A 23,468-nucleotide genomic window follows, 5' to 3' on the forward strand; every position below is an offset into this window, starting at 1 on the left:
CATCCAGGAGCTGCCGGTGCTCTCAGTCCCAAATGGAGGGCAGGCTCCAGGCCAAGTGCTCCCATCTGTCCCCCAGCGGTCAAGGCTTTTTGGGGAGCGGGGTTGCTGAAAACAGTCATCTGTTAGACTTCCAACGGAAGTAGCCAGCCCTCCTCCAAGCCACGGCAGTTTCTGAGATAAAGGGAGTCTTTAGGGAAACTAAAGGCAGCTATTTTCACTCCTGCTCTCAAGCCACTCGAAGGCTCAACTCCAGACGCTAATCTTTCAAGCTGACTGGGCCCTCACGCGGGCTGGCCTCGGGATCCTGCTTCCAATTTTCAGCCCCTTCCTTTCCTAACGGCTCCCGCCCACTCGCTGCGTTAACTTCCTGCTCCACAGGCTTTTCTCTTTCTCACTCATCTCCTCCAGCTGCCGTAATTTGAGGCAGGAACCATACAGACTGTTCTTCCAAGCAATTCTCTAATGGTTTGCATAACTATCCTTCTGAGAGAGAGGGGGGAAAGCCACGTGCTCTAAGACGAAGCAGGAATTCTGAGTGGAAAGGGCCAGCGTGGTCACAGGACGCCAGGGACCCACAGAACGTCTCCTTCCGGGAAGCCAGTCAAAGGCTGGGTTGAGATTTGCTGTCTTCCCATTAGTTGGAAATGAGATTTTGGTAGAAGATAGTCTTAATTATTCCAAGCAAATGACAACTCATAGAGGGCGGAATGCTCTCGCTTGAATTCCGCTGATGGGCTCTGCTGATGGGCTCTGCTGATGGGCTCGAGTGCAGGGAGGCTGCCTCGTCCTGCGGAGCGGTCTCAAAGCACTTTGGAGACATCACTGTTTTGCACCTCACCATAAGCTCGGGAGGCCAAGCGGACAACAAGGACACGCCCTCCTGTGATAAAGGAAACTGAGGTAGCAGAGATAAAGGCTGGTTCCTGCTGCCTCTTCCTCCCGCCCTTCTGATCGCGCTGCGCCATCAGGAGGACCCTCTCCACCCTCATCTGGCGCGGATGCAAGTGATACCCGGAAGGCTGGGACCACAATAAAGTCCTCATCAAGTACGACCTCATTTACATGGTCTATGACTATTACCTTAAAAACAATGTTAAGTCAACCTCAGACACTCCTTGTAACACCCACAGAAACATCCTCCCTGGTTGGGATGAGAGAAATCTGGACTGAAATAAAAACTAATTGACACACCCTCCAAAATATAGAAGTTATCCTTCATTTCAGATGACTGACTAGGAAGGCCGTCATTTGATTTTACCCCAAACGACTCTCCTATGGGGCTCATAATCTCTGAGAGCAGGCTTTTATATGGGAAGTAGTGAATCCACGTTAGCTGCAACCAGGCAATCCTAAGAAAGGCGAAACCAATGCAGACCAGAAAAGTGCTTCCCTTAGAGCCACACAGAAGTTAAAAATGCGACAGCCAGGAGGAGTGACGCCTAGAGAGGCTCAGTGACTTACCCAAAGCCACCCAGTTGATGAGTAACAGAGAGGACAGGTGCATGCAAGTCTTCAGACCCCAATCGCACCAGGCTACAGTCTGTGGTGATGCCATCCACAAGGCGGATCAAACAGGGGTCCTAGGTATTGTCCAAGTATTTCTCTGTACAGGAACCAGGCCAAGGGGCTGGGGCCACAAACTCAGATAACCTCACTCAGCCTCTTGAGATCCACTGTGTGTGGTCTGCCTCTCTCAGTGCCACTCGGATGCACAGATGGCTGTCATTTTCAGGAGGGGCCTTCTCTAGCCATCCTGACATTTCATTTAAAGGGTCGTATTGCTATATATTTTAAAGTTACTTAGAAAATTGTGTAGGACTGAAATAATGCTCTAAGACGGAGACTCTGGCAGCAACCCTCTAGGCCTTTACATGAGAATAAGCTTTTATTTTTGCAGCATCTTAAAAGTCTGGGGAGGGTCTGTTTGACTGGGCTTGGGGAACAGGGAGGAGCAGAGCATTAGGAATCAACTCTAAGAAGCACGGAGGGAGGCCTGGAGTTGTACTTGCTAAGGACCTTTGTTGTAGGAAGAACTTCATTTAATGTGGCTTTAGTTTATCCCAGAAGGCAACTAACTATAGCTCTAACATTTGTGAAAGTGTCAGATCAGAAGAAAGAGGGGGCACCTAGGTGGCTCCATTGGTTAAACTACTGACTTTAGCTCAGGTCATGACCTCAAGGTTCATGGGTTCCAGCCCCGTGTCATCTGTGTCTCCCTCTCTCTTGCTGCCCCTCCCCCACTCACACTCTGTCTCTCTCTTAAAAATAAATGAACATTACAAAGAAGAAAGAAGAAAAGAAAGAAAGAAAGAAGAAGAAAGTAACCAGTGGACTGTGTTCTCTTACTCCTCCCCACCTATCCAATATAAACTTCTAAGACACTAGGTATTATGGGACTGTTCACATGCGTTAAGATTGCCTTCATTTCCTTTTAAGTCCACACTGGTTCAGTATCTAATCCCAACATCCCCGAATGACATGAGCACATAAGTTTGAAACTTAATTCAAACATAGCTGAGCTTGAACAACATGGGGCTGAGGGGTGCCGACCCCTGCGCAGTCGAAAATTCACACATTCCCCAGAACTTAGATACTAAAAGCCTACGTTGACCAGAAGCCTTACCGGTAACATAAACAGTCGACTAGCCCCTATTTTATGTGTTATAGGGATTATATACTGTATTCTTACAATTAAGTAAGCCAGAGGGAAGAAGTGTTACTAAAACCACCAGGAAGCAACATTTGCAGCGTGGCACTGTACTTATCAAAAGACACCCACGTGTAAGCAGATCTGTTCAAACCCATGTTATTCAAGGGTCAAGTGTACGTACTCTAGATTTTACCTCGTATTTTTAAGTAGTTATAAAGCAAAAAGCCCGAATAGTTTTCAAGTAAGTGACTTTTATTTTTCTCTGACATTTCACAGTCAATTTCTACAAAACTTCATACTTCCTCAAAAGAATTCACATTTGGTAAACAAACCTCTACCCTAAAGAATTCATAGCAGGAAAAACACCTCAATATATGCACAGGGGTTACTCTTCTGTTGAAGGAATCATAGTAAAGTCAGACAATACTATAATCAATAAAAAGCAACGAGTGTAATAAGTTACAAATGTTATTAAACCCCATTCCCGTAACCAATTCAATCAGCAGCTTTTTCTAGACGTGTGTCAACACTGCCAACAAAATCTGCCAAAAGTTCTCTTTAGGGTTGGTCTGAACTAAGAATTGCTTCTCGCTTTCAGAAAACAGTAGCTCTGCCACAGTACTTCATACCAGATCAATGCATGCTCATGGAGACCATTACTACTTACAGCCTTGTGCAACCAACGGAGATCTTTCTGGTCTACTCCAAGGGTCCTCCATGTGCCGATCTGGCTTCAGGCCCTGAACGTCTGGGAGCCTCAGTGGACCTCTTCTTCTAAGAACTAGCTTCCCTGCTTGGCTTCATCTGCTTACAGCTCCACTAGGGAAGGAACACCCATGCTAACAGCCTAGAGAGACTTCCAACACGCAGTCACACGCTCAGAGAAGAGCCAGGGAGGTGCTGCGTCGCCCTGCCACTCAGCAGTGCAGATCGCTGACGGCTCTCATCATCTTTTACCATAACAGGAAGGGAGATGCAAACCCTAATCCAGGAAGAAGGGTCCAAGAGCTTACAGCTCCACAGAGGGTTTTTCTGATGGAATAAATTTGGTTCTCAGCAAGTATGTTTAGATTTCTGACCCTCAGTAAGACTCATGCCTGGCGCCCAGGCTGTTCTGAATCCACCTGTCTCTCTAGCTTTGCTGCCAAGTACATTCTGCCAAAAAGGAAGCTCCCTAGCACGGTGCACAGAGCAGGGCTGTCGTAGTGGCGCACGGATCCAGGGGAGGCAAAGGGAGCGGGCCAAGAGGAGAATATTCAAAGGAGTTGAGGGTCTGCTTCAAGACACATTTGCTGGGATTTTGGAACTCTTTTTCAGAAAGTAAATGGCAGGAAAAAAAAAAAAAAAGAAAGAAAATGGCAGGTAGCAATTCTGCACTGATCAGGAGACTGCCGAGATTTTACTAAGCCACTTCTAAACGGGTCAGTCATATCTCAGCCGTACATGTTTGACAACAAAGTATGGGCAGTTGGAGGCCTTGTGATTTAAAAACTATGTTACAGTTAACAGCCACCAGGTAAATGTGAGTGTTTGCTTCTGGCCTTGGTAAAACTTCAAGAACATTTTTAGTATATGTGCTGCCGAAGCGAGCACTCAAGAATATTTTCAATGTAGAAGAGACGAAGCTGGTCATACAGAACTTCTTCTTAAGGTAATTTGTACATAGACTTTCAAGAGGATGACATTTTTAGATGAGTGGGTAGAAAGTCTGAAATGGTACTACTTAGAAATCCTGGGTACCTTTAGCACAAAGCCGAAAGAATCGGGACCATCTGGAAATTCATATCACACCCTCCATTTCCAGGTGAACCTCAGATAACCAACACCAGGCCTCTGGCTTTGCTGCCGACACTGACATCCAACACACGAAGGCGACTTGGGAAGGCTCTGTGCCACGCCCATGTCACTGTGACATACGACAAACAAAAACTTTGGATATGGAAAGAAAATCAGTATGAAGAATGGTTTCCAATGTTTTGGGGACTTCTACGTCATAACCTGAGGGTGGTTCTAATTCAAAGTTTACTAAGCTTAGTAATCATTTCTTTCCTGTTTGACAAAAACAAAAGGAAAAAAAAAAAGTGCAGCAGAGGGGTTAATTCACATCCGTTCTCAGGAGTCTCGAAGCTATCTGGGAGATGTTCACCATACAACAGGTCCACTGTTTCAAAAGAGGGGGAGGGGGGTGGGAAGCATAAATTTCCAGAATCTTCCAGTTCCCAAGCAAGAGATGCTGGCCATGTCTACTTTCTTCAGAGTGTAAGTCAAAAAAAATAAATAAAATAACCAATTCAGCAATTATAATTCCAGATGGTACCGAATCCATTTCATACTTTAAAAATCTGAAGTATTTTGCCTACCAGTTTAAGTGAAGAGAAATCTGGCTTGCGACTAAAGTGTAAGAGTTCAATGGTGCTACCCTCCTCTCCCCCTGACATTCCAGTGGAGGAAGACAAAGCTTCACAGGATTAAGCGCCTGCACCCGTGGCCCGACCTGTGCCCGTGGCATGAGTTGTCACCCAAATGGCACGATGCCCTGCAGAACGCAGGCACACCCTGTTTTTTTCTCTGTGAATACGCCAGCCACGAGAAGATCCACAAAGGGATCCTTATGTCACCTACTCCCTTGCTTGACAGATGTCACTCTGTGGGCTCATCCCTGTCACTGTGCCCTTGATCACAGTGAGTGAGTGGGATGGTGGGAGGTGGTGACAGCCAGGAGAGCCCCACACAACCAGCTCGCCCGCTCTGCCCCGTGAACCAGCTGTGAACCTGCAAGCTAAGGAAAGGGGCACCCGAGGACATTCCGCACCCAAGGTCCTCAGAGGAACAGAGACATGTGTAAACTGTGCACGGACCACAGGTTAAGACAACAGCCAGGTACTGGCATGTGGCTTCATAAGTGAACTGCCAAACGGTTTAAGTTTAGAAGGAAAAGCTCTGACAGAAGCTCTGGGAAACAGGTGCAGAAACCGCAAGAGAATTCAAAAGAACTGCTCAAGTAACAGGGAAACGTGCCTTTTGTGTTACAGGTCTGGGTGGTCAGAGAACGCCTCCAGGTCGCTGCCGGCCCGACTGGCCCCCGAGGTCAAGGAGGCCTGCAGCTTGGCCCAGGCCTGAGGAGCCCTGCTCTTGGCAGCCTCGATGAACAGCTGGGTCTGCTCCTTCAGCTGGTCTAGCTCCGCCTGAGTCGCCTGGTTCTGGCGGATCAACTCCTTGGTTTTCAGAGTGATCTCCAGCAGGCCGGACTTGTGTAGGACCACCAGCGTGTTCTGGAAGCGCCTGTGCTTGCTCCGCCGCTGCTCCGCGAAGAGATCGGGGCTGCGGCACAGGTGCTCGGCGGCCCACAGGGGCGAGCTGCAGCTGGCCGACAGCGGCGACAGCGGGGCGCTGCTCTCCAGGCCGTGCAGGGTGCTGTCCGCCGCGCAGACGGGGCTGGCGGGGGAGGCGAAGGTCAGGCTGGGGGCTTTGGCCACATGGCTGCTGGACACGGGCTGCAGAGTCTGCGGGCTCCCGCCGGCCACCAGGGAGGGCACCCCCTGCGGGGCGGAGTCCTCTGCGAGCTTGGCGCCCCGGGGCGCCGGCGCGGGGGGCCTGGGCGGCACTGCCCTGGGCTTGCCGGGCTCACTGGAAGCCAAGCCCGGCCCAAGTCTTTCTGTGCAGACTTTCTTCTGCACCCCGCCTTCCCTTCTTTCTTCTGGGCTGAGGGAAAGGCCCCTTTTGCCCGGGTGGGGGGCTATTTTGGTGTAAGAATTTAGAATGGGCAAGTAGTTCCTGGAGTCCGACTTCTTCTCGCCGGTGGGACACGGGCTGGCGGGTGCGGGTGCGGGCGCGGGNTGAAGGAACAGCAGCTGCGGCTGAGCGGAGATCACCTCGAAGGAGGGCTGCACGGTCCACGACTGGAGCTGCGACGAGCTGCTGCCCTGAAAACAAAGGAAAAGAGCCGCAGGCTACGGTGACCCATCGATAGGAGGGGCGCTGCGGCCTTCTGCCAGGTGCTTGTAAGGAGTTCAACCACAGGGCCCTCCTCACCTAGGGGGCTGCCCTTCTGGGGACACGACTGGAACAGTGGCTTGAAAATACATCTGAGTCTGGTACCATTGGGCAGCTGTTTTGTAAGCTTTCTTAAAGGAAAACTGAAGGAAATATAGATCTTTATTCAAGTGCTATCACTGAGAAAAAGAAAACTGTAGGTAGGTGAAGTAATGACTTGGTTAAGGTCAGAACTGACACAAGAAAAACACGGATAGTACAGTTTCCTGGCCCAAGGTGAAGTGTACTAATCTCAAGACTATGAATGTGTCCTCACACCAAAGTGGGTCTTCATTTAGTTATACCTGGAACCTCTTTTACCTGAAAACGACTTTTGATTAGAAAGTTATATACCGTCAGGGCCCCCGTTTTTAAGTCAGTGATGCCCCAGCAACCAGCAAGCCATCCAAGGGAGCAGGGCTTATTTGGTGCTTACCCCAGGTCGGCCCTGTGGGTGATGGTTTCTGTGGGTGCTTTCATCTCATCTCCCTAACAACCCCTGTGGTCGTTACTGTCTCCCTTCATAAATAAGAAATGGAGGCTCAGAAAGTGGAAATAACATGCTTTAAGCCTCCAAGTGACTTTAAGTGAGGGAGCTAGGACTCCATCCTGGGTCTGACTCTAAAACTCAGCCTAACCATTCACTACTCTGCTTGTGTTATGTTACTCCTCGGTTATACGTTTTTATTCTTAAAGTATTGATCCAGACGGAAGCCTATTAAAGAAGGGCATGGCTACTGGTCTCTAACATTTAAAAGCCAATCTACTCCAACTTGGTCCCAAAATGCACACATTTCGGCTTCTCAGATGCCTAGCTAGGAACTTTAGGCCAAATTCAACTACAGATGACCCGGAGAGCCCATTCTGGAGCCCGCTTGGTGTTCAAACATATCCTGGAGGATGCATAAGCAATGCTTGGCCCAGCAACTATACTTCCCTATCAGAGATCCAAAATTAAGGGTCTTCTAAAGCAGAGGTCCACCTAGCCCAGTCAGAAGCAAAACTTCAAGCCATCCCCCTAGTCACTCAGGCTATATGGACAGACCTACGAGGCAAATGGATCCAGACAATATCTAACCCACTGCTTTCCCAAGATGATTTCAGGGAACTCTTCTTCCTAATGCGGCTTATCCCCACTGCCCCAATAGACACTTAGCTTATCTGTCCTAATTATTAGTTTTTACAGTGTATTATTTGCGGTGAAATCATCTGAGGAAACACAGGACAAGATTTTCAGCTTGGACAGGATCTCAGGACATTTCACATAAGGCCTTCATGTTAAAGATGAGCAAACTGAAGTCTGCAGTGGTGGGGTAATTATGTGCAAGATCACATGGGCCAGCGGCAGAAATGGAATCAGACCCTCAAAAGAAAACTACCTAAGAGCAAGCAGCAATAATCAAGATGTTACACGATCTGTAGAGATTTTTTTAAGCATATAATTATTTTAATTTTGGAATGTGCCAGATTCTAACACGGACGAAAAAAACAACAAAATAAAACTAGACTGCTTTGCTAGGTCAGCCTGCCCCGGCCTCCAATCTCCTGATCAAGCCCAGCAGCCTTCCTGGAGGTCTTTGTCCTGAAGAATGCGGGCTCTGCCAAAAAGCCTACTCACTCCTTGCCCGTGGGCTGTTCTCAGCTCTGGGAGCTGCCAGCCTCGCCTACAACAAAGAAGGCGCACAAACAGACACACCAGAGAGAGCAGTAAGGGAATGAGGGGGAGGAAGGCAGGGAGCAAAAGAGCCCGGGAGAAAGGAAGCCCTGAGAAGCAGGCGGCACTGGTGCGGCCTGGACAATCTCATTTGGGCTCCATTTCATGTTTTTATTTTCTCTCTTCGTTTCAATAAGGGGAACTGTGCTTCCAGCTGAGATATGAGTGGCCAAGTAAAAATCTTTGAATTCTGGGTTGCCTTGTTGAAAATCGGTTTGTGTTCCACTGTAATAACTAGGTGAGTAGTTATGATCTTAGGGTTTCCTGTGAGGCTCTGGACATGTTCTGCTGCCTAAGGTGGGAAGGCCCACAACACAGAGCCAGATCTCAAACTTCACTAGCCTCAAACAGCTTCATCGATGAATGGACCCATGTGAGAACTGGTATGCTCTGGAGCAAAGGAGGGTTAAGGTTAAATGTCCTTTAACCAAGTTCCTATGGTTGAATTCTCTGTTTCAAACACTGGGGCTTAGCTTACACTGCCATCTAAATCTTCTCTTCTTTCACATCCAGACAATAATCATACAACATACAGAGTTATGTCACAAAGCCCCAAACAGGGTAGTTTTCAAGTCCCCAGGAATGCAGTGTGGAGGCTGCCTAGGTGGCCATACCCAAACCAAGCAGCTGCCTTCTCACTAATGGCTTGGCTTTGGGAAAACACGGATATCGCCTCTACTTCTCAAATAAATAAATACACCTTACATTCCTCAACACACGGGCAATTTAAACTGAAAGAGATTCTTTTATTGCTACCCCCTCTTCTGTCATACGTCAGAATGCACCAGAAAAGTGACAGCATTTCTGCTTCGTTCCTTCATCTGTCACTAAAGAAAGCTGGGGTCCCTTTGGACAAACTAGGAATATGGAAGTAAAGTAGTCCCGCCGTCTGGAAAATGAGAACACATGTCACGACTGCTGTGGTCCTTTTGAAAACACTGTCAGTAGTTGAAAGGAAACACCGTGTCCCCATGGCTGAAGTGCACATCAGTGTGGCGCTAGCGGTCTGCTTCTCTGTCCCTCCTGGGAGGAGCATGGCACGCAGGAAGCTCGGGAACGCTCCCGTACAGAGGTGGCAGGAGATAGTAGTCCCCCTCACCTGTTTGACCAGCACGTTCTTCATGACAACCATCGGGGACAGTGCCGGGAAGGCACTGCCTGTGGTCTTGGAGTTCTGCCTTGGCCTGTCTTCCCGGCTCCAGCCTAAGGCGCTCAGCATGTCCTCGGACTCCATCTGCTCTGCCGAGCTCAGACATTCTGAGCTCCCATCTGCTGGGCAGAAGAATGGTCAGTTCACTTAGGATCTGGGCTCGGGGCTCCTAAGCAGACCTTCTAAGGACTCAACAGACTTCTTGAAATGGAACTGAAAATTTGTGATAGTTTTTTGGCTTTTTCTGAATGGGCCTTCAGCTTTCACTGTATTCTCAATGGGAGCCACAATTAGCCCTCCTACCCCACAAGATTAGGCATTGCTGCCCTAGGACAGCAGGCTTCCTTTCTAACTCTTAAGACCAAACCTTGCATCAGTTAGGGTTTCCGTGAAAGTAACCATCACCACCACAAGGGACGTGGGTTGAAGGCTTCAGAGTTAGCGCATTACCTTCAAGAATCTGTTGCTGAAAGGGGAAGGGAGTACGTGTGTGACCTGGGGGAGGATTAAGGCCTTGAGAGGCTCTGGGCACCACAAGATATAGTTCTAATAATAAAAACAAAATGAACCTGTAAACCTCAAAACTTACATCCATGCTGAAATGTAAACAGCTCCTTCCTAAGTTTCCTAATTGTACAATTCTGGGTAAGCTCATCAGAGCTGAAATTTAAAATGTGCCTTTGTTACCCACCTCCACCCAGGTAAGCACCTCCCTTGTCAGTGTCCTAAATGCATGCTGGGTGCGCCTCCTGGGAGCCCTGCACAATGGGGGACAGAAAGAGGAAAGACACTCTCTGCGGTGAAGAAGATAAGGCTGCCCTATGAGAAATCCATACAAAAAAGACTTAATTAGCTACCTGCTAGAGTAAACCAAGAGATGCTGTAACCCAGCTAGTGAGGAATCTGGGAATACACTAAATGCTCTTTAAGACTCTCAGAGCAATTTGGATGAGGCAGGACTGAAATGTGACTATAATTTAAATGAGTGTAACTGTCAACACTCGAATTTAATCAGAATCTCTCGTGATGCTTTTTAGAATTTACAGATGTCGGGGTCCTCCCCTCAATCTGCTGAACTGATTTCTCTGGTGCCCTGGCAAGTGGATTTTCACAAAACACAAGCATTCCAAATGTGCGCCCCTAGTTAAGAACCATGGCCAGAAACAAAGGACCTCAGAAGCTAAATGCATACGTAGTAGACGGGCCTTGGTTTCTAAATGCCATTCTACATAAAAAAGAAAAACGGGATCCTTGGGGAAACAGGCGAGTTCAAGTCTTTTGCAATAAAAAGTACAAGGTGAGCCTGGACATCTTATTGTCCCCAAAAGCAAGGAAGTGTTCAGACACAAATGGGGTCAAGTCAAAACGACACAGGAACTATCAAGGAACTTCCACCAGCCAAATGTGGGACAATATGAGTATCAACAAGAATAATGATAGAGGACTGACAAACTGAATTACAAAAGAATTCCATGTATGCACTTTTTGAAAGTGATACTTTCAAAAGAGGAGGACAAACTCTTCTTTACAGAAGAGTGTCAGCTAATAAAATGTACAAGGAATGATAAAACCAGATCACCATTTTTTAAGCCACGAATATAGTCGTTGATTCAGCTAAGGATAATCAGTGCTGGTTGCCAAAGCCACTGGTCAAGAGTTTTTGGGAAACAGGAGAGTCACACAGTCTCAGAGTATCATCCCATAAATGACGTTCTAATTACAAAGAGAAACGGGCACTTTTACAATGAAGAACTCTGGGGTAGGCTTACACGCTCCCTTACCCAGGTGATCAGCCAGGACCTCAGGAAGAATGAGACACACTTAGGGGTCTCGCTATGCGTTGCAATGGGAAGGATGTAACAGCAAACATGTAGTGTTCTGGGAAAGAGGAAATGTTTATCCTGATTCTATTAATGGGGAAAATGCCAGAAAAATCCAGAGAGTGAGACATTCTACAAAACAACAGACCTAACTCATTAAAAAATGTCGCCGTCATTGTGGCGCCTGGGTGACTCAGTTGGTTGAATCCGACTTCGGCTCAGGGTATGATCTCACAGTTTGTGGGTTTGAGCCCCATATCAGACTCTGCACGTGGGGCTCTGCTTGGGATTCTCTCTCTTCGTCCCTCCCCTGCTCATGCTCTCTCTCTCTCAAATAAATAAACCTTAAAAAAAAAGTCACTGTCATTAAAAAGAAAACTAAGGAAAGAAGGGAAGGGGAAAAAAGGCAAGAAAAGATGAGAAAGCTGTTCTAGCCTAAAAAGACTAAAAGGACAACTACAGGAAGTGCCCAATCCTCAACTGCATCCTGGATCCAACCAACAAATAGACAAAAAGACAAACAGCTATAAAGGACGTTACTGAGACAATGGGAAAAATCCGAATATGGACTATAGACAGTTAATAACTGCATCAATGTGAAAACTGCCGATTATGACAATGATATTGTAATTATACAGGTTATTCTTTTTGAAGATTTGTACTTAAATAGTTATGGATAAAGGGTCAAGTGTTTGCAACTTACTTTCAAATCATTCAGTATATACATACATTTTTTCCACATACATGTTTGTATTATATATATATATATATATATATTTATTTATTTATTTATTTATTTANAAAGACCTCTGTGATATTCATTCACTTTTGTGTAGATCTGAAGTTTTTCAAAATATGAAGTTAGGGAAATAATTAAAATGGGAATAATTAAATATGGGAAAATAATTAATAAGGGAAAAACTACCTTGGTCTTACAGATCACATTATATTCCCAAACTGGAATGATAACTCATTGAACTAACTCACTGGCACCTGGCCCAGAAGTGGCTGGCCGCATCCGCTGGGGCCATTTTCGGGGGCATAATGAGTTAGATTATTTTTAATACCATCTTGTGTCTGAACAACACAATACTCCTTAAAGCACTTCTACAAAGAGAATAAGGACTGTCAGAAAAACTCTCCAGACTCTAGGACATACTACAAAACAGCCAGCCTGACAAGATTGAGGTTGTCAAATGGTGTTCTGAAATGTCAACATATTGGGAATAATGGGTAGTAGGATTATGGATAATGTTTAGTTTCTTCTTTGCATGTTCCTAAATTTCTAACCTTCCACAACAAGCACACATTGCCTCCACAATAAGGAAAAGAGACGAAAACCAAACATGATAATAAAAGAAAAATACGAGATAGTAGGTCTACGATGTTTCCCAAACTAGTCTGATCACAGAAATCACCAGAAACACTTGTAAAAAAAAAAAAAAAGAAAAGAAAATCCACCTCTCATGAAGGCCCTCCCCCAGATCCTTGCTATCACAATCTCCAGGAGAGGGGTCTGGGGATCAGAATATTTCCCCCCTAATTTTCTCTCATAGCCCTGAGAGAACGAACCCTGTCCACACCATGATCTTGGACTTCTATCCTCCAGAACTGTGAGACAATAAATCTGTTGTCTGAGCCACCGGACTGACTGCACTCTGTGGGGACAGTCCCCTGACTGCGCTATGTGGGGACAGTCCCAGCGAGCTCATACACTATCCTAACCAACAGAAGTCTGGCTAGAGTAACCTTAGCTTAATCCACGGCAACATTCTTACCATTCAGATAACAGGAAGTACATGCATATCTATGAGCCCACCCAAACTTCTGTGAGCCCCGCTCAGCCCCCGGTCAGCAGTTTTGGCCAAAGCTCAGCATATATGGAATGCTGGCACCCGGGAATCTTCTGACTGTCCTCTGGAAGCACAACTTCATCACACAGCAGTGTGTCAGTCACACCAAACGTAGGTTTATTTTAGCCCCACACAGAATATTTGCACTTCAGTGTAGCAACTGTGAGCATCTCTGCCAAAGTGTATTCCCCGTCACTGATTGCTCCTAATCAATTCCTGAGTGAATACATGATAAATGAGGTGGATTTGGCTGACACTGACCTAAAGAATTTCATCAGAGCTTTCCAGAATACTGGGCAATGGTGTCGAAAATAGGGCCTCTGGAAGCACTTGTCCCTGGATTCAAATCCCAGCTCTCCTACTGACCAGTCGCATGATCCTGGAAATTATGGAATCTATGCCTCAGATTCCTCATCTGTAAAGTGTGGGAACATAATCGTAACTTTCTCACAGGATGGTCATTATGATTTATTGTACGTGAACAATAAATCTATGCAGCCATGTGCTGCAGTGGTTCTGCCAGCTCATAAAGACTTTTCTATTTCCCCAAATCTTCCCATCCTCATATTCGGTAACATCTTATTAGTAGCTCGAAATTAATTGGTCCTGGTGAGAGTATATACATCATGGAAATTGGCAAATGTTATTCATCAGGGGCTGGCTTCCCAGCCAGCCACTGGTTATACAGAACTTATATGGTAAATTCTATATAAATGTTAATATCATTATCATTACTCAGTAGGTACTCCAACTCCCTTGTGAGTTTGAGAAGGCATTCTGCTAATTAAATAAATAACACTGATGAGACTCCTTCAGCAATTGATTACCCCAGGGGAGTCAGCATATACCTGGGTGGTGGGGATTGGTATTTTTAACAAGAACCTCAGATGAGCCTTATGATGAGTCAAGCCTCAGAAACAATGCTGAGAGAGAAGAGAGACCCAAAGGGCTATAAGCTGGCCCTCCCTTCACTGGACTGTCCCTATTCTAGTCCATCGATCGGTTGGTGCTCTGTTCCTCTCTGAGCAATAGTCTATTTATAATTTGGCTTCTCAAGTGGCATGCCCACAGGAAGAAAACACACCAATCTGGGGATGGGAGAGTTCTAATTTTCCTAACAGGGGCATTTCTCACTATAAACTAACAAATCAACAAGATGGATTGATAAGTCTCTGCGAGGCTGGATAACATAAATCTTCCTCTCAGGGAGGACTCTGCCCTCAGGGTGCTGAACCAGCCAGAATCCCCTGGCCTCATCTCTCTCTATCCTCTGGGCCACAAATGTTGACACTAGAGCCATATTCAAGTCACTGCCCTCAAATGTGGAAATAGAAGTGCTGGGCACAAAATTAAATGATTCACTGCATAGGCAGCTAGCCCTTTCGGATAAGGTTTGAAACGAACTAATGAGGAAAACTGTCTACTTTCTTGTCTCTAACAGATTCTCAAGTATGGAACTGGAGTGGGGGGTCTCGAAGTCCAAAGACAAAGGCACAGATACTGGCAGGGATGGGTTGTTGCGGGGGAAATGTTTTTAAACACAGCAAATTACTTTCTCAGCAAAAACAGCTGTCTTACATCATATGCTGCTTCTGTTTCATTTGCTACATGGTGAAAGCATGCAGCAGTATGTTTTCTCCAGCGACGGAGCTATTCCTATGAAAAAGGAGCTAAGACAACAGAATGATGAGTGTTTAAACATTTCTTCCCAGGAACCTTGCAACAGTTGGAAACATAAGGTTTAAAGTTGAGAGTCTGCGTTGGAAAAAGATGTTAGATCGTCCCTTCAGAACGGACCCCAGTGACTCTGATGGGTAGGTGGCCCCATCGCCACCAGAATTATGCCATTTTAAGAGACCAGAGGGTTGTTTATCTAGTACATGGAAGCTTCCAACTTTTATCACACGAATGAGTTCTAGGGAGGGTGGTTTTCGGGCAAATCATTCATCGCAATGTGGAAGGAATAAGGTATTTTTAACCTGAAAATCCAGAGTCCTTATCTGACTCAGCAGCTGCCACACCAAGTTGACGAGCCACTTTCTTCATCTCTGTGCCTTTGCCCAGTTTGGTCGAGAGTCTTCTGGGGCTCTCTCTGGGTGGGTTTTTCCTCTCCATGTTTCACCAGGCTAGAGGTGGATTCGTCAGGTCCTGCCTTTCATCTGGATCGCCCTGGGAGAAACAACAATTACATAAGAAGACACTGCCTGGAGAGCTGGAACAGGTGATCCAGACGGTGAGGAAAGGAAGGGCAAAGAACACTGGCCTCTCCCACTTCCTCTGTATTTTCTCAGAGGTCTCCACTTACAAAGGCTTCAAGTTTGCTCGACAGTAGAATGGTTTCCACCCAAAAGGAGGTTCAGTGTCCTCTCCTGCCCTCAAATTCCATTACAAATTCAGGGCACGCAATTCCACAGTGGAAGCTTTGTCAACTGCTAACAAAGGCACGCTTGATTAGGCTTTTTGGAAGGGGTAACTCCCCCTGCTCCCCGAGGGAGGGAGGAGAGGTAATGCCCACCTCGGACAAGGCTTGCTTTCCCAGTGCACGCTGGCAGGCTCTGGACTGACTCCCACCTCCCACAGCACAGTTGCTCAAATGAACTTCTTTGGGTGAGGTACTCAACAGAGTAAACACAGCTCCTCATATAATCTCATGTTGGCTTAAAAAGAACTTTTCTGCACAAAACTAAGATCCTATATAATAGCGCTTTGATTCTACACAAGTCCACCCACGACATTATTGCTGTTAACATCCTCCTCGGTTTCTATTCCATTTTACAGAGAAGAAAGTTGAGGCTCAGCTAAATTATACTGAGTCATTTAGAAATATGTATCTAGTGCCCACTATGAAGCAGGCACTGGGCTAGGACCAGTACAAAGTGAAGAGAACAGACATGGTCGCTACCTTCATGGGGCGTATGGTCTAGATAGCCAGACAGACATTAATCAACCAATCCCACAATTACTTAATTACTATTTTGATAATAGCTATGAAGGGGAGGGGCTAACAGTCTGAGAGGACTGGGCAAGGGCAGGCTTTCCAGAGGAAGTAACATGTAGCCCAGGATCTGGAAAAGCCTGGGAAGGGGGGTGTGGAGGTGAGAAGGCCCTAAAGGTGCAAAGAGCCTGACACATTCAAAGAGCTGAGAGGCCAGGGAGGCCAGAGCACAGTGTAGGGGCTCATAGAAGGCCCTGCACTTGTGCCTCGAGGGATTGGTGAGGGCCAGACAGGGAGTGCCTTATGACCCACGCTCAGTTCAGCATTTGAAAAGCATTTGGATGCTTAAATGACATGAAAGTGGAGAGAGGCAAGAGAGGCCTAGGGTCATTCGGATACTGTCCCAGTAGCCCAGGTGGATTACAGTGGTGGCACTGGAAATGGAGAGAAATGAACAGACTGGAGATGGATTTAGAGAGAAGACCTGGGGCTTGGTGACTGCATGTTGGCGGGTAGATGGCGGTACTATTTTCTAAGGTAGGCAGCCCGAGAAGAGCACAGAAAGGATTGGGTGGTGTGGCGAGGCTGGTCCAGTCTCGGCCACATAGAGAGCAGTGGCTGGGGGCTGTCCAAGTGAAAGTGCTGGCTAGGCTGTCACGTGCACAGGTCCAGAGCCCAGAGAAGCTGAAGAAACCTACACTTGCCCCACCAGGCACCTGGTCGACATCAGATCTAGAACTTAGCTAACAGTGCGAGGAATGAAGACAAATGGGCCCTCAAAGGGCTGGCAGAGGCTGGGAACATTCCAGATATTTTAACAAGGCCATCTGAGTCCCCACAGAATGGCAGGGGTAAGGACAGCATGCGAGGAACAGAGAGGATACTGCAGGGATAAAGAGAACAGGGAAAACGACAGTAACAATGAAAACTGGGCAGGTGCTTTGGTCGGAATGTTTGTGTCCCCCCAGAATTCATATGTTGCAATTCTGACCCCCAAAGAAAATGGTTTTAGGAGGCGGGGCCTTTGGGAGGTGATGTCATGAAGGTGGAGCCCTCAAGAATGGGATTCTAAAGGAAGACTCCAGAGAGATCCCTTTCCCCTTCCATGCCATGAGGACAGTGAAACAGCCTGTGACCCAGAAGAGGGCCCTCACCTGACTGTGCCGGCACCCTGATCTTGGACTTTCAGCCTCTAGAACTGTGAGAAATACGTCTTTGTTGTTTAAAAGCTATCCAGTCTGTGGTTTTTTGTTACAGCAGCATGAATGGACAGCGATAGGAGATGGAAACAATGATGATGGTGTTTTAATTCACAGTCCATTTGCCCTTCAGAGTGGAGAGAAACACAAGCTCTCTGCCAAAGGGCACTGTCTCTGGAATACCCTGAAATATCAGGCCTGAACGTTTCTCTAACAGACGATCTAGTGAAGAACACCAACAGCTCCAGAAGCAGAGCAGAGATTCAGGATAAAGTTAAAAACGAAGACATTTACAAGCATCCTTGAGCAACCCTCTTGCTCATATTTTTACATATAGAAGTGGACCCAAGAGAACCCATCTGAATGAGACTGAATTTTATTTTAAAAAAAAATTTTTTTAAGTTTATGTATTTATTGGGGGTAGAGGAGAAAGAGAGAATCCCAAGCAAGCTCTATGCTGTCAGCTCAGAGCCCAATGAAGGGCTAGATCTCACGAACCGTGAGATCATGACCTGAACCAAAATCAAGAGTCGGACGCTTAATCACTTCTTGGCCTTTTGGCTAAGATCAAGTGAAGAGTCGGACACTTAATCGACTGAGCCACCCAGGTGCCCCCGAATGAGGCTGAATTTTAAACACAACTCCAAGTAAAAATTATTTTGTACCATGGCTAACTCACGTAAGGGGACTGGCTTCCCCATTCAATCCATGTCAAACTAAGCACTCTTACACAGATCCCAAATTAAGCCCTATGCTCATAAAAGATAAACAATGACCTCCGCCCATCTTGCATAGCACTATCTTGCAAAACAATGTCCCTATTAGGTGGCTATGAAGTTTGACTGCATGAATAATCCAGTTAAAAAAGTAAACCAAAATGTAAAACTGTATTTCTAATTAAATCAGGATCCTTTTGTACAGAACCCACCAAGTGTGCATAGTTTCATTTCCCTGAAATAACACCATCCAAAAGTGAATAGGAAGCTTCTTCAAAAGGGAAGTGGATACAGCTTGTGGATGGGCAATCAGACCTATTCAGGTCTGACTTATTACTTATTTATTATTACAGGGTGCACGCGAGCTGGGTAGGAGCAGAGAGAGGGAGGGAGAGAATCCCAAACAGGTTCCACGCCCAGCGCCGAGCCCAACTCCGGGCCTGGTCCTACGACCAGCAGACCATGACTGAGCCAAAATCAAGAAATGGACGCCCAACCGAGTGGGCCACCCAGGGACCCCCAGGTATTTTAGATAAAGCATCCCAATTTAGTCTACAATTCTTTTGACAATGAAAAAGGTCTTGCTACTATTATTAAAGTGTAGTCAATAGAGCTATAGTAGATACACAGGAGGGACCCCTGGGTGGCTCAGTCGGTTAAGTGTCTGACTTCAGTTCAGGTCATGATCTCCCAGTTCCTTAGTTTGAGCCCCGTGTCAGGCTCTGTGCTAACAGCTCAGAGACTGGAGCCTGCTTTGGATTCTGTGTGTGTGTCTCTCTCTCTGCCCCTCCCCTGATCATGGTCACTCTCTCTCTCTCAAAAATAAACATTAAAAATAAGATACATAGGAATTCTCTGGCTCATTGGGAATGTGCAGGACAATACTTATTGTGGAATCAAAACACAAATGTCGAATAGGTTAAAAGGAGAACAGATGCAAAAATATTAAGTCTTAGAGAATGGGTGGCAGTTGGAAATACAGAATGCATAATCCCTTTGAGAATAGCACATTGAGGGGCACCTGGGTAGCTCAGTCGGTTAAGCATCCAACTCTTCATCTCAGCTTAGGTCATGATCTCACGGTCCGTGAGACCGAGCCCTGAGATGGGCTCAGTGCTGACAGTGTGAAGCCTGTTTGGGTTTCTCTCTCTCCCTCTCCTTCTCTCTACCCTTCTCCAGCTTGTGCACACGCGTGTACTTTGCTCTTTTTCTCTCTCTCTCAAAATAAATAAACTTTAAAAAACAAAAAGAATAGCAAATCGACTACTTTGGATGTAAAAGTAAAAGTATGAAAGCCTCTGACATAAGTTCTTTTTAAGCAACAGAAAACCTTAGGGTCTTAGGAAAGTTCAAGAGGGATGGACAGTGAAAGGTTACATCATCCCACCTTGACCTTTCTTCTCTGAGAGGTACTTCCTTCCTTTGAGTGGTGCTAGGGACATCAATTAGCCAGACCCTCTCATACACGGCAGCATGAGACCCTCGAGACCCTCGGCAGGAGGGAAGCACAGAAAGTGATGGCATTTTCTAGCACTCTTCTCGAACCCGGGACCACCCAAATGACAGTCTGAAAACCTCAAGATTCTTTTTCCTCAATATTATTTTACAATAAAGTTAGATGCTCATAAGCTGACTAGCAGTCGAAAATGGGTTACTTAGCCCTTCCCCACCATGCCATCCCCTGCTTCCTGGCACAGACTGGAAACCACCAACACTGCTTTACAAACATCTGAGATCCTCACATGCCTGACTCAGCACCGAAAGGACTCCAACTCAAGTTCCCCAGACTGTCAGAATCAACCCTAATCGGGCCTTTTCTAAGTGCGTATGAAACACGTTGTCCAAATAGTTCCCAGACAGAATAGTGAACATAAAACTCACAACAGAAAGTGAATCAATAAATATAGAAGTTGACATAAATAGGTATAAGATAAAACTCTAACAAATGCTCTTTAGCACTTGGCTCTTCTATTTTTACCCTTCTTACATTAGAGTCAAGTTATTTGTCTCCTTAACCTCAAGAGTTGTGTTTTCCATCTTTGCAACTTCAGCACCCCCCATTAATGTGCGAGGTACTCAACGGAATAATACATTCCAACAAATCTTCCGTCTTGCTGAGTCTCGCTGACAGCCTAGCAGCTTAGCTGTCACTGAAACACCTGAACAGCTTGAAGGTCAAGACTGTGCGTCTCCAAACACCGTGGTCACCTCAAGACCTAACTTCCAGGTATGATATCTATCCCTTAGTCTAAGGTGAAGCCTCAGGGATAAATCCACCAACCAAATTAAAAGGCTGTCTCATCCACAAACAATCTTCATAGATATTTAGGCTTATGATAAAAAGGAGACCCAACGTTTACAAGGAAAGGATCTGAAATGCTGCTCTCAGATCTTTCCTTTTATAGACACTTGGCAACTTTCCCAAGAGCTCAAGTTCCCTTTAAAATGTGTCACGTGTACAGCATGCGTGCACGGGCAGAGGTGTGAGGTGAAAGCCCAAGCAGAGGCTTAAATACAAAACAGGCCCAGGCCATAGAAAATGAGGACCTTACCACCCCCAAAATCCTGAGTGATCCCAGTTAGAATTATAAATACATGAATAGCTTTTCTTCTGAAGTTTGTTTTCTCTTGGTCTCCATGTGGGAGATGCCATTCTGGGGAAATGTCTATGTGTTTTAACGGGGGAGGTGGGAGAGGACCTATCTACCTAAATCTCGAATATTTATTTTTTCCCCTTGGCATCCGTTTCCATTCTCCAACTTGGCTGGAAATTTCTATCAAAGATCCTGAACCCCAATTCCATACACCGTCCTCTGTTTGGGACCAGACATGGCTCGCTCCATCTCCTCTTTCAAAGAGGAGATGAGATTAGAGAATTTCTCCAAATCCCCTGCTTGCAGAAGGGTTCACAGTAACAGTGCCCACCTCCCCATTCGCACCAGCCCACGCTGCATCTGTGCCAGACAGCAGGAGCACCCTCCAGGCATCCACCAGCCTGCCAGCTCAGCAGGGCAGAACTGGGCAGACCCTAGGACTGTGCCGGGACTGGCATACCACCAGGTTCCCAGGGCAAACGCCCAAGCAATGCATACTGCCAGGACTTGGGTAATAACAGAGAGCCTGGCTGCCGCCTGTGCTCTGGGCCCGGATCAGAGCTCCCCGAAACCCACCCACTAACTTCTTACTTGGCACTACCCACCTTCTCCGCCGCCTCCCCACCCCCGGGCACCATACCTGGTAAGGTGGCCACCCAGGGGAAATAACCGGCCAAGTGGGTGACAGCACACCTGCGTCCCGGGCCCAGGACGGGGCACCATGTCCACCCCCAAACTGGAGGCCCAGGACCCTCACCGGGTTACCAGCCCAGCGCCCACTCACCTGCCCATTCCCTGCCCCTCTGCTCAGAGCCCTGCAGGCCTGCAAGCTTGCCGCCGCTGCCCGGACTCTCAGCGGGGTTAGAGGGGGGCGCACCCTTCCTGACTGTGTTACCCAACTCGCTACCCACACAAACCCTATCCCCACACACAGCCCCCAGTCACCCGCGATCCCCTCTCCCACGAAGCCTCGCCCCTCGCAGCAAAAGCAACTAGAAGGGGAGCAGCCGCACCGCCTCCTGCTCCCACCATTTGACCCTCCGTCCCCTGAAAGTCCGGGTGCTCTCTGTCGCCTACCTACATCGCTTCCCTTCTCTCCCCTACTCCGGCCTCCTTTCCCCACGCTCCCCGTGCAAACCCTCTGCCCCCGGGCCCAGCCCTTCCTCTCTCACCTAGGGCCGAGGTCGCCTCTCCACGACCGGACCCGCGGGTCAGGTGGCGCATGCGCGAGCCCGGCCCCGCGGCTCCATGACAACCCCGTCCTCGCCCAGTCTCAAGCTACCCCTCCACCTCCCGCCCATTTCTCCTCCCCGCGCGCCTCCTCGGCGGAGTTCTCCAGCCACGTGACTCGGCTCGGAGGACCCAGCACCATGGAGACGGCCGGCGATACTCCTAGAAGGGCCCTCCGCCGGAAAGAGAGGCCCGCACCCCGCTCGGAGGGCCGCGGACGTCCCTCAGAGGCCTGCGCGCTCTCCGCGGAAGGCGGGCGTCTCTATGGTTGATTCCGCGGGTTCGCCGCCATCTTGTACAGGGGACCTTGAACGAGGAGCCGTGGGGGGCACGGCTTTGAGGCGGGCTTTGGAGGAGCGGCGGGTGGGCAGGCTTCTAGCAGACGGCAGGTGGCGTGATTCTCCCGTGGGAGCGGTGGAGCTTGGCCAGGGGGAACTGGCTCTCTTGGTGTGTACGCCGGGAGACCCTTAGGGTTGGGGACCGGGACAAGCCGGCTGACGTGCACGTGAGGCGTCAGGCGTGGGGGCGGGGGGTCTGGCGCCCAAGCCGCCATCTGGGCCTGGCGGAGGCGTGTCTGAGAGCCACGCGCGCTGCTCACGTTTTTGCCACGCCTGCCTGCATTCCCGTCACCTCTAGAGAAGGTCCTCCACGAGGCAGGGACGCAGTCGGTATTTCTTGGATGGTTTCATGTCATTTGATGTATGATACCCTTTGTCTGGTGCCACTGGCTGAGCTGCTGGGTTGTATTTGGATACAGTCTGTCCTGCCAGCTTTCTGCAGAGTCACAAGGAGCACACGTGTTAACACCTAAAGAAAAAAATGGATTGCGATCGGTTCTCTCGCGACAGATAGTGAGGGTTGCTAATTGGATTAGAAATAACTCGTTCTCAAAAGAAAGAAAAAATTTCCTTCTCAGGGGAATTTAAAGAGACAGATGGAGGCAAGTTCTAGAGGTGCCCTGTCCAATAGGGTAGCCACTAATGACTAGGAGGTATTGAACTAATTAAAAAAACTTCACTTTGTCAGTTGCACTAACCACAATCAAACCGTCATGTAACGAATGGGTCATGTAACGAATGGCCACCTTGTGGGATTGTTATACCCAGATCGCAGCATCCTCACCGACCAGAGACCACCAGGGAGACCGAGTCACGCATGCAAAGGCAAAGGGCTTTATTACGGGCTTAAGCTCGGGCTCACAGACTTCACCAGCATATGGGTCCGTGCTGAGAGCCTCGAACAAGGGCAGAGTAGGGTTTTTATGGGGTTTGAGACGGGGGAGTTACAGAAGTTGTGACATGGGAACAGTGATCCAGTCATAATTATTCAACATCACTGACAGCGGGTTTGACCATACACATTGTCTAGAGTATTCGTTACTTTTGGCGGGATCCAATTACAACATTTAGAGTACCTTTAAATTCAACCAATCACAGAGCGAGCCTAGGGTCTTGTTCGGCGACTAACAGGTTAACTTTAACATTAGGTAACAGGGTCCTATCTATAGTTTCTGTCTCCAGGCCTCTCCCTTAACAATGTGGAGGGTGGTCGCAGGCCTTTCCTGATTGGGTGTTG

General features: G+C 47.6%; 1 protein-coding gene across 5 annotated transcripts; it reads right to left on the minus strand.

The window, feature by feature from the left end:
• Positions 1-2,881: 2,881 nt before the first annotated feature.
• CIPC (CLOCK interacting pacemaker) lies at positions 2,882-22,630 on the minus strand. 5 transcript variants are annotated; one of them, XM_077750729.1, is made up of 4 exons: positions 22,492-22,630; positions 15,199-15,388; positions 9,496-9,665; positions 2,882-6,573 (listed from the first exon to the last, which is right to left on the minus strand). In XM_077750729.1, the coding sequence occupies exons 2-4, from the start codon at positions 15,332-15,334 to the stop codon at positions 5,677-5,679; spliced, it is 1,203 nt and encodes a 400-aa protein (XP_077606855.1). In that variant the 5' UTR covers positions 15,335-15,388; positions 22,492-22,630; the 3' UTR covers positions 2,882-5,676. The 5 variants fall into 5 exon arrangements, with proteins under 5 accessions (XP_077606855.1, XP_077606857.1, XP_077606854.1 ...); XM_077750731.1 differs by lacking the exon at positions 22,492-22,630 and adding an exon at positions 22,092-22,157; XM_077750728.1 differs by lacking the exon at positions 22,492-22,630 and adding an exon at positions 21,836-21,894.
• Positions 22,631-23,468: the final 838 nt, after the last annotated feature.

Source organism: Crocuta crocuta, unplaced genomic scaffold (assembly GCF_008692635.1).
Source record: "Crocuta crocuta isolate KB4526 unplaced genomic scaffold, BGI_CrCroc_1.0 scaffold186, whole genome shotgun sequence".
NCBI lineage: Eukaryota > Metazoa > Chordata > Mammalia > Carnivora > Hyaenidae > Crocuta > Crocuta crocuta.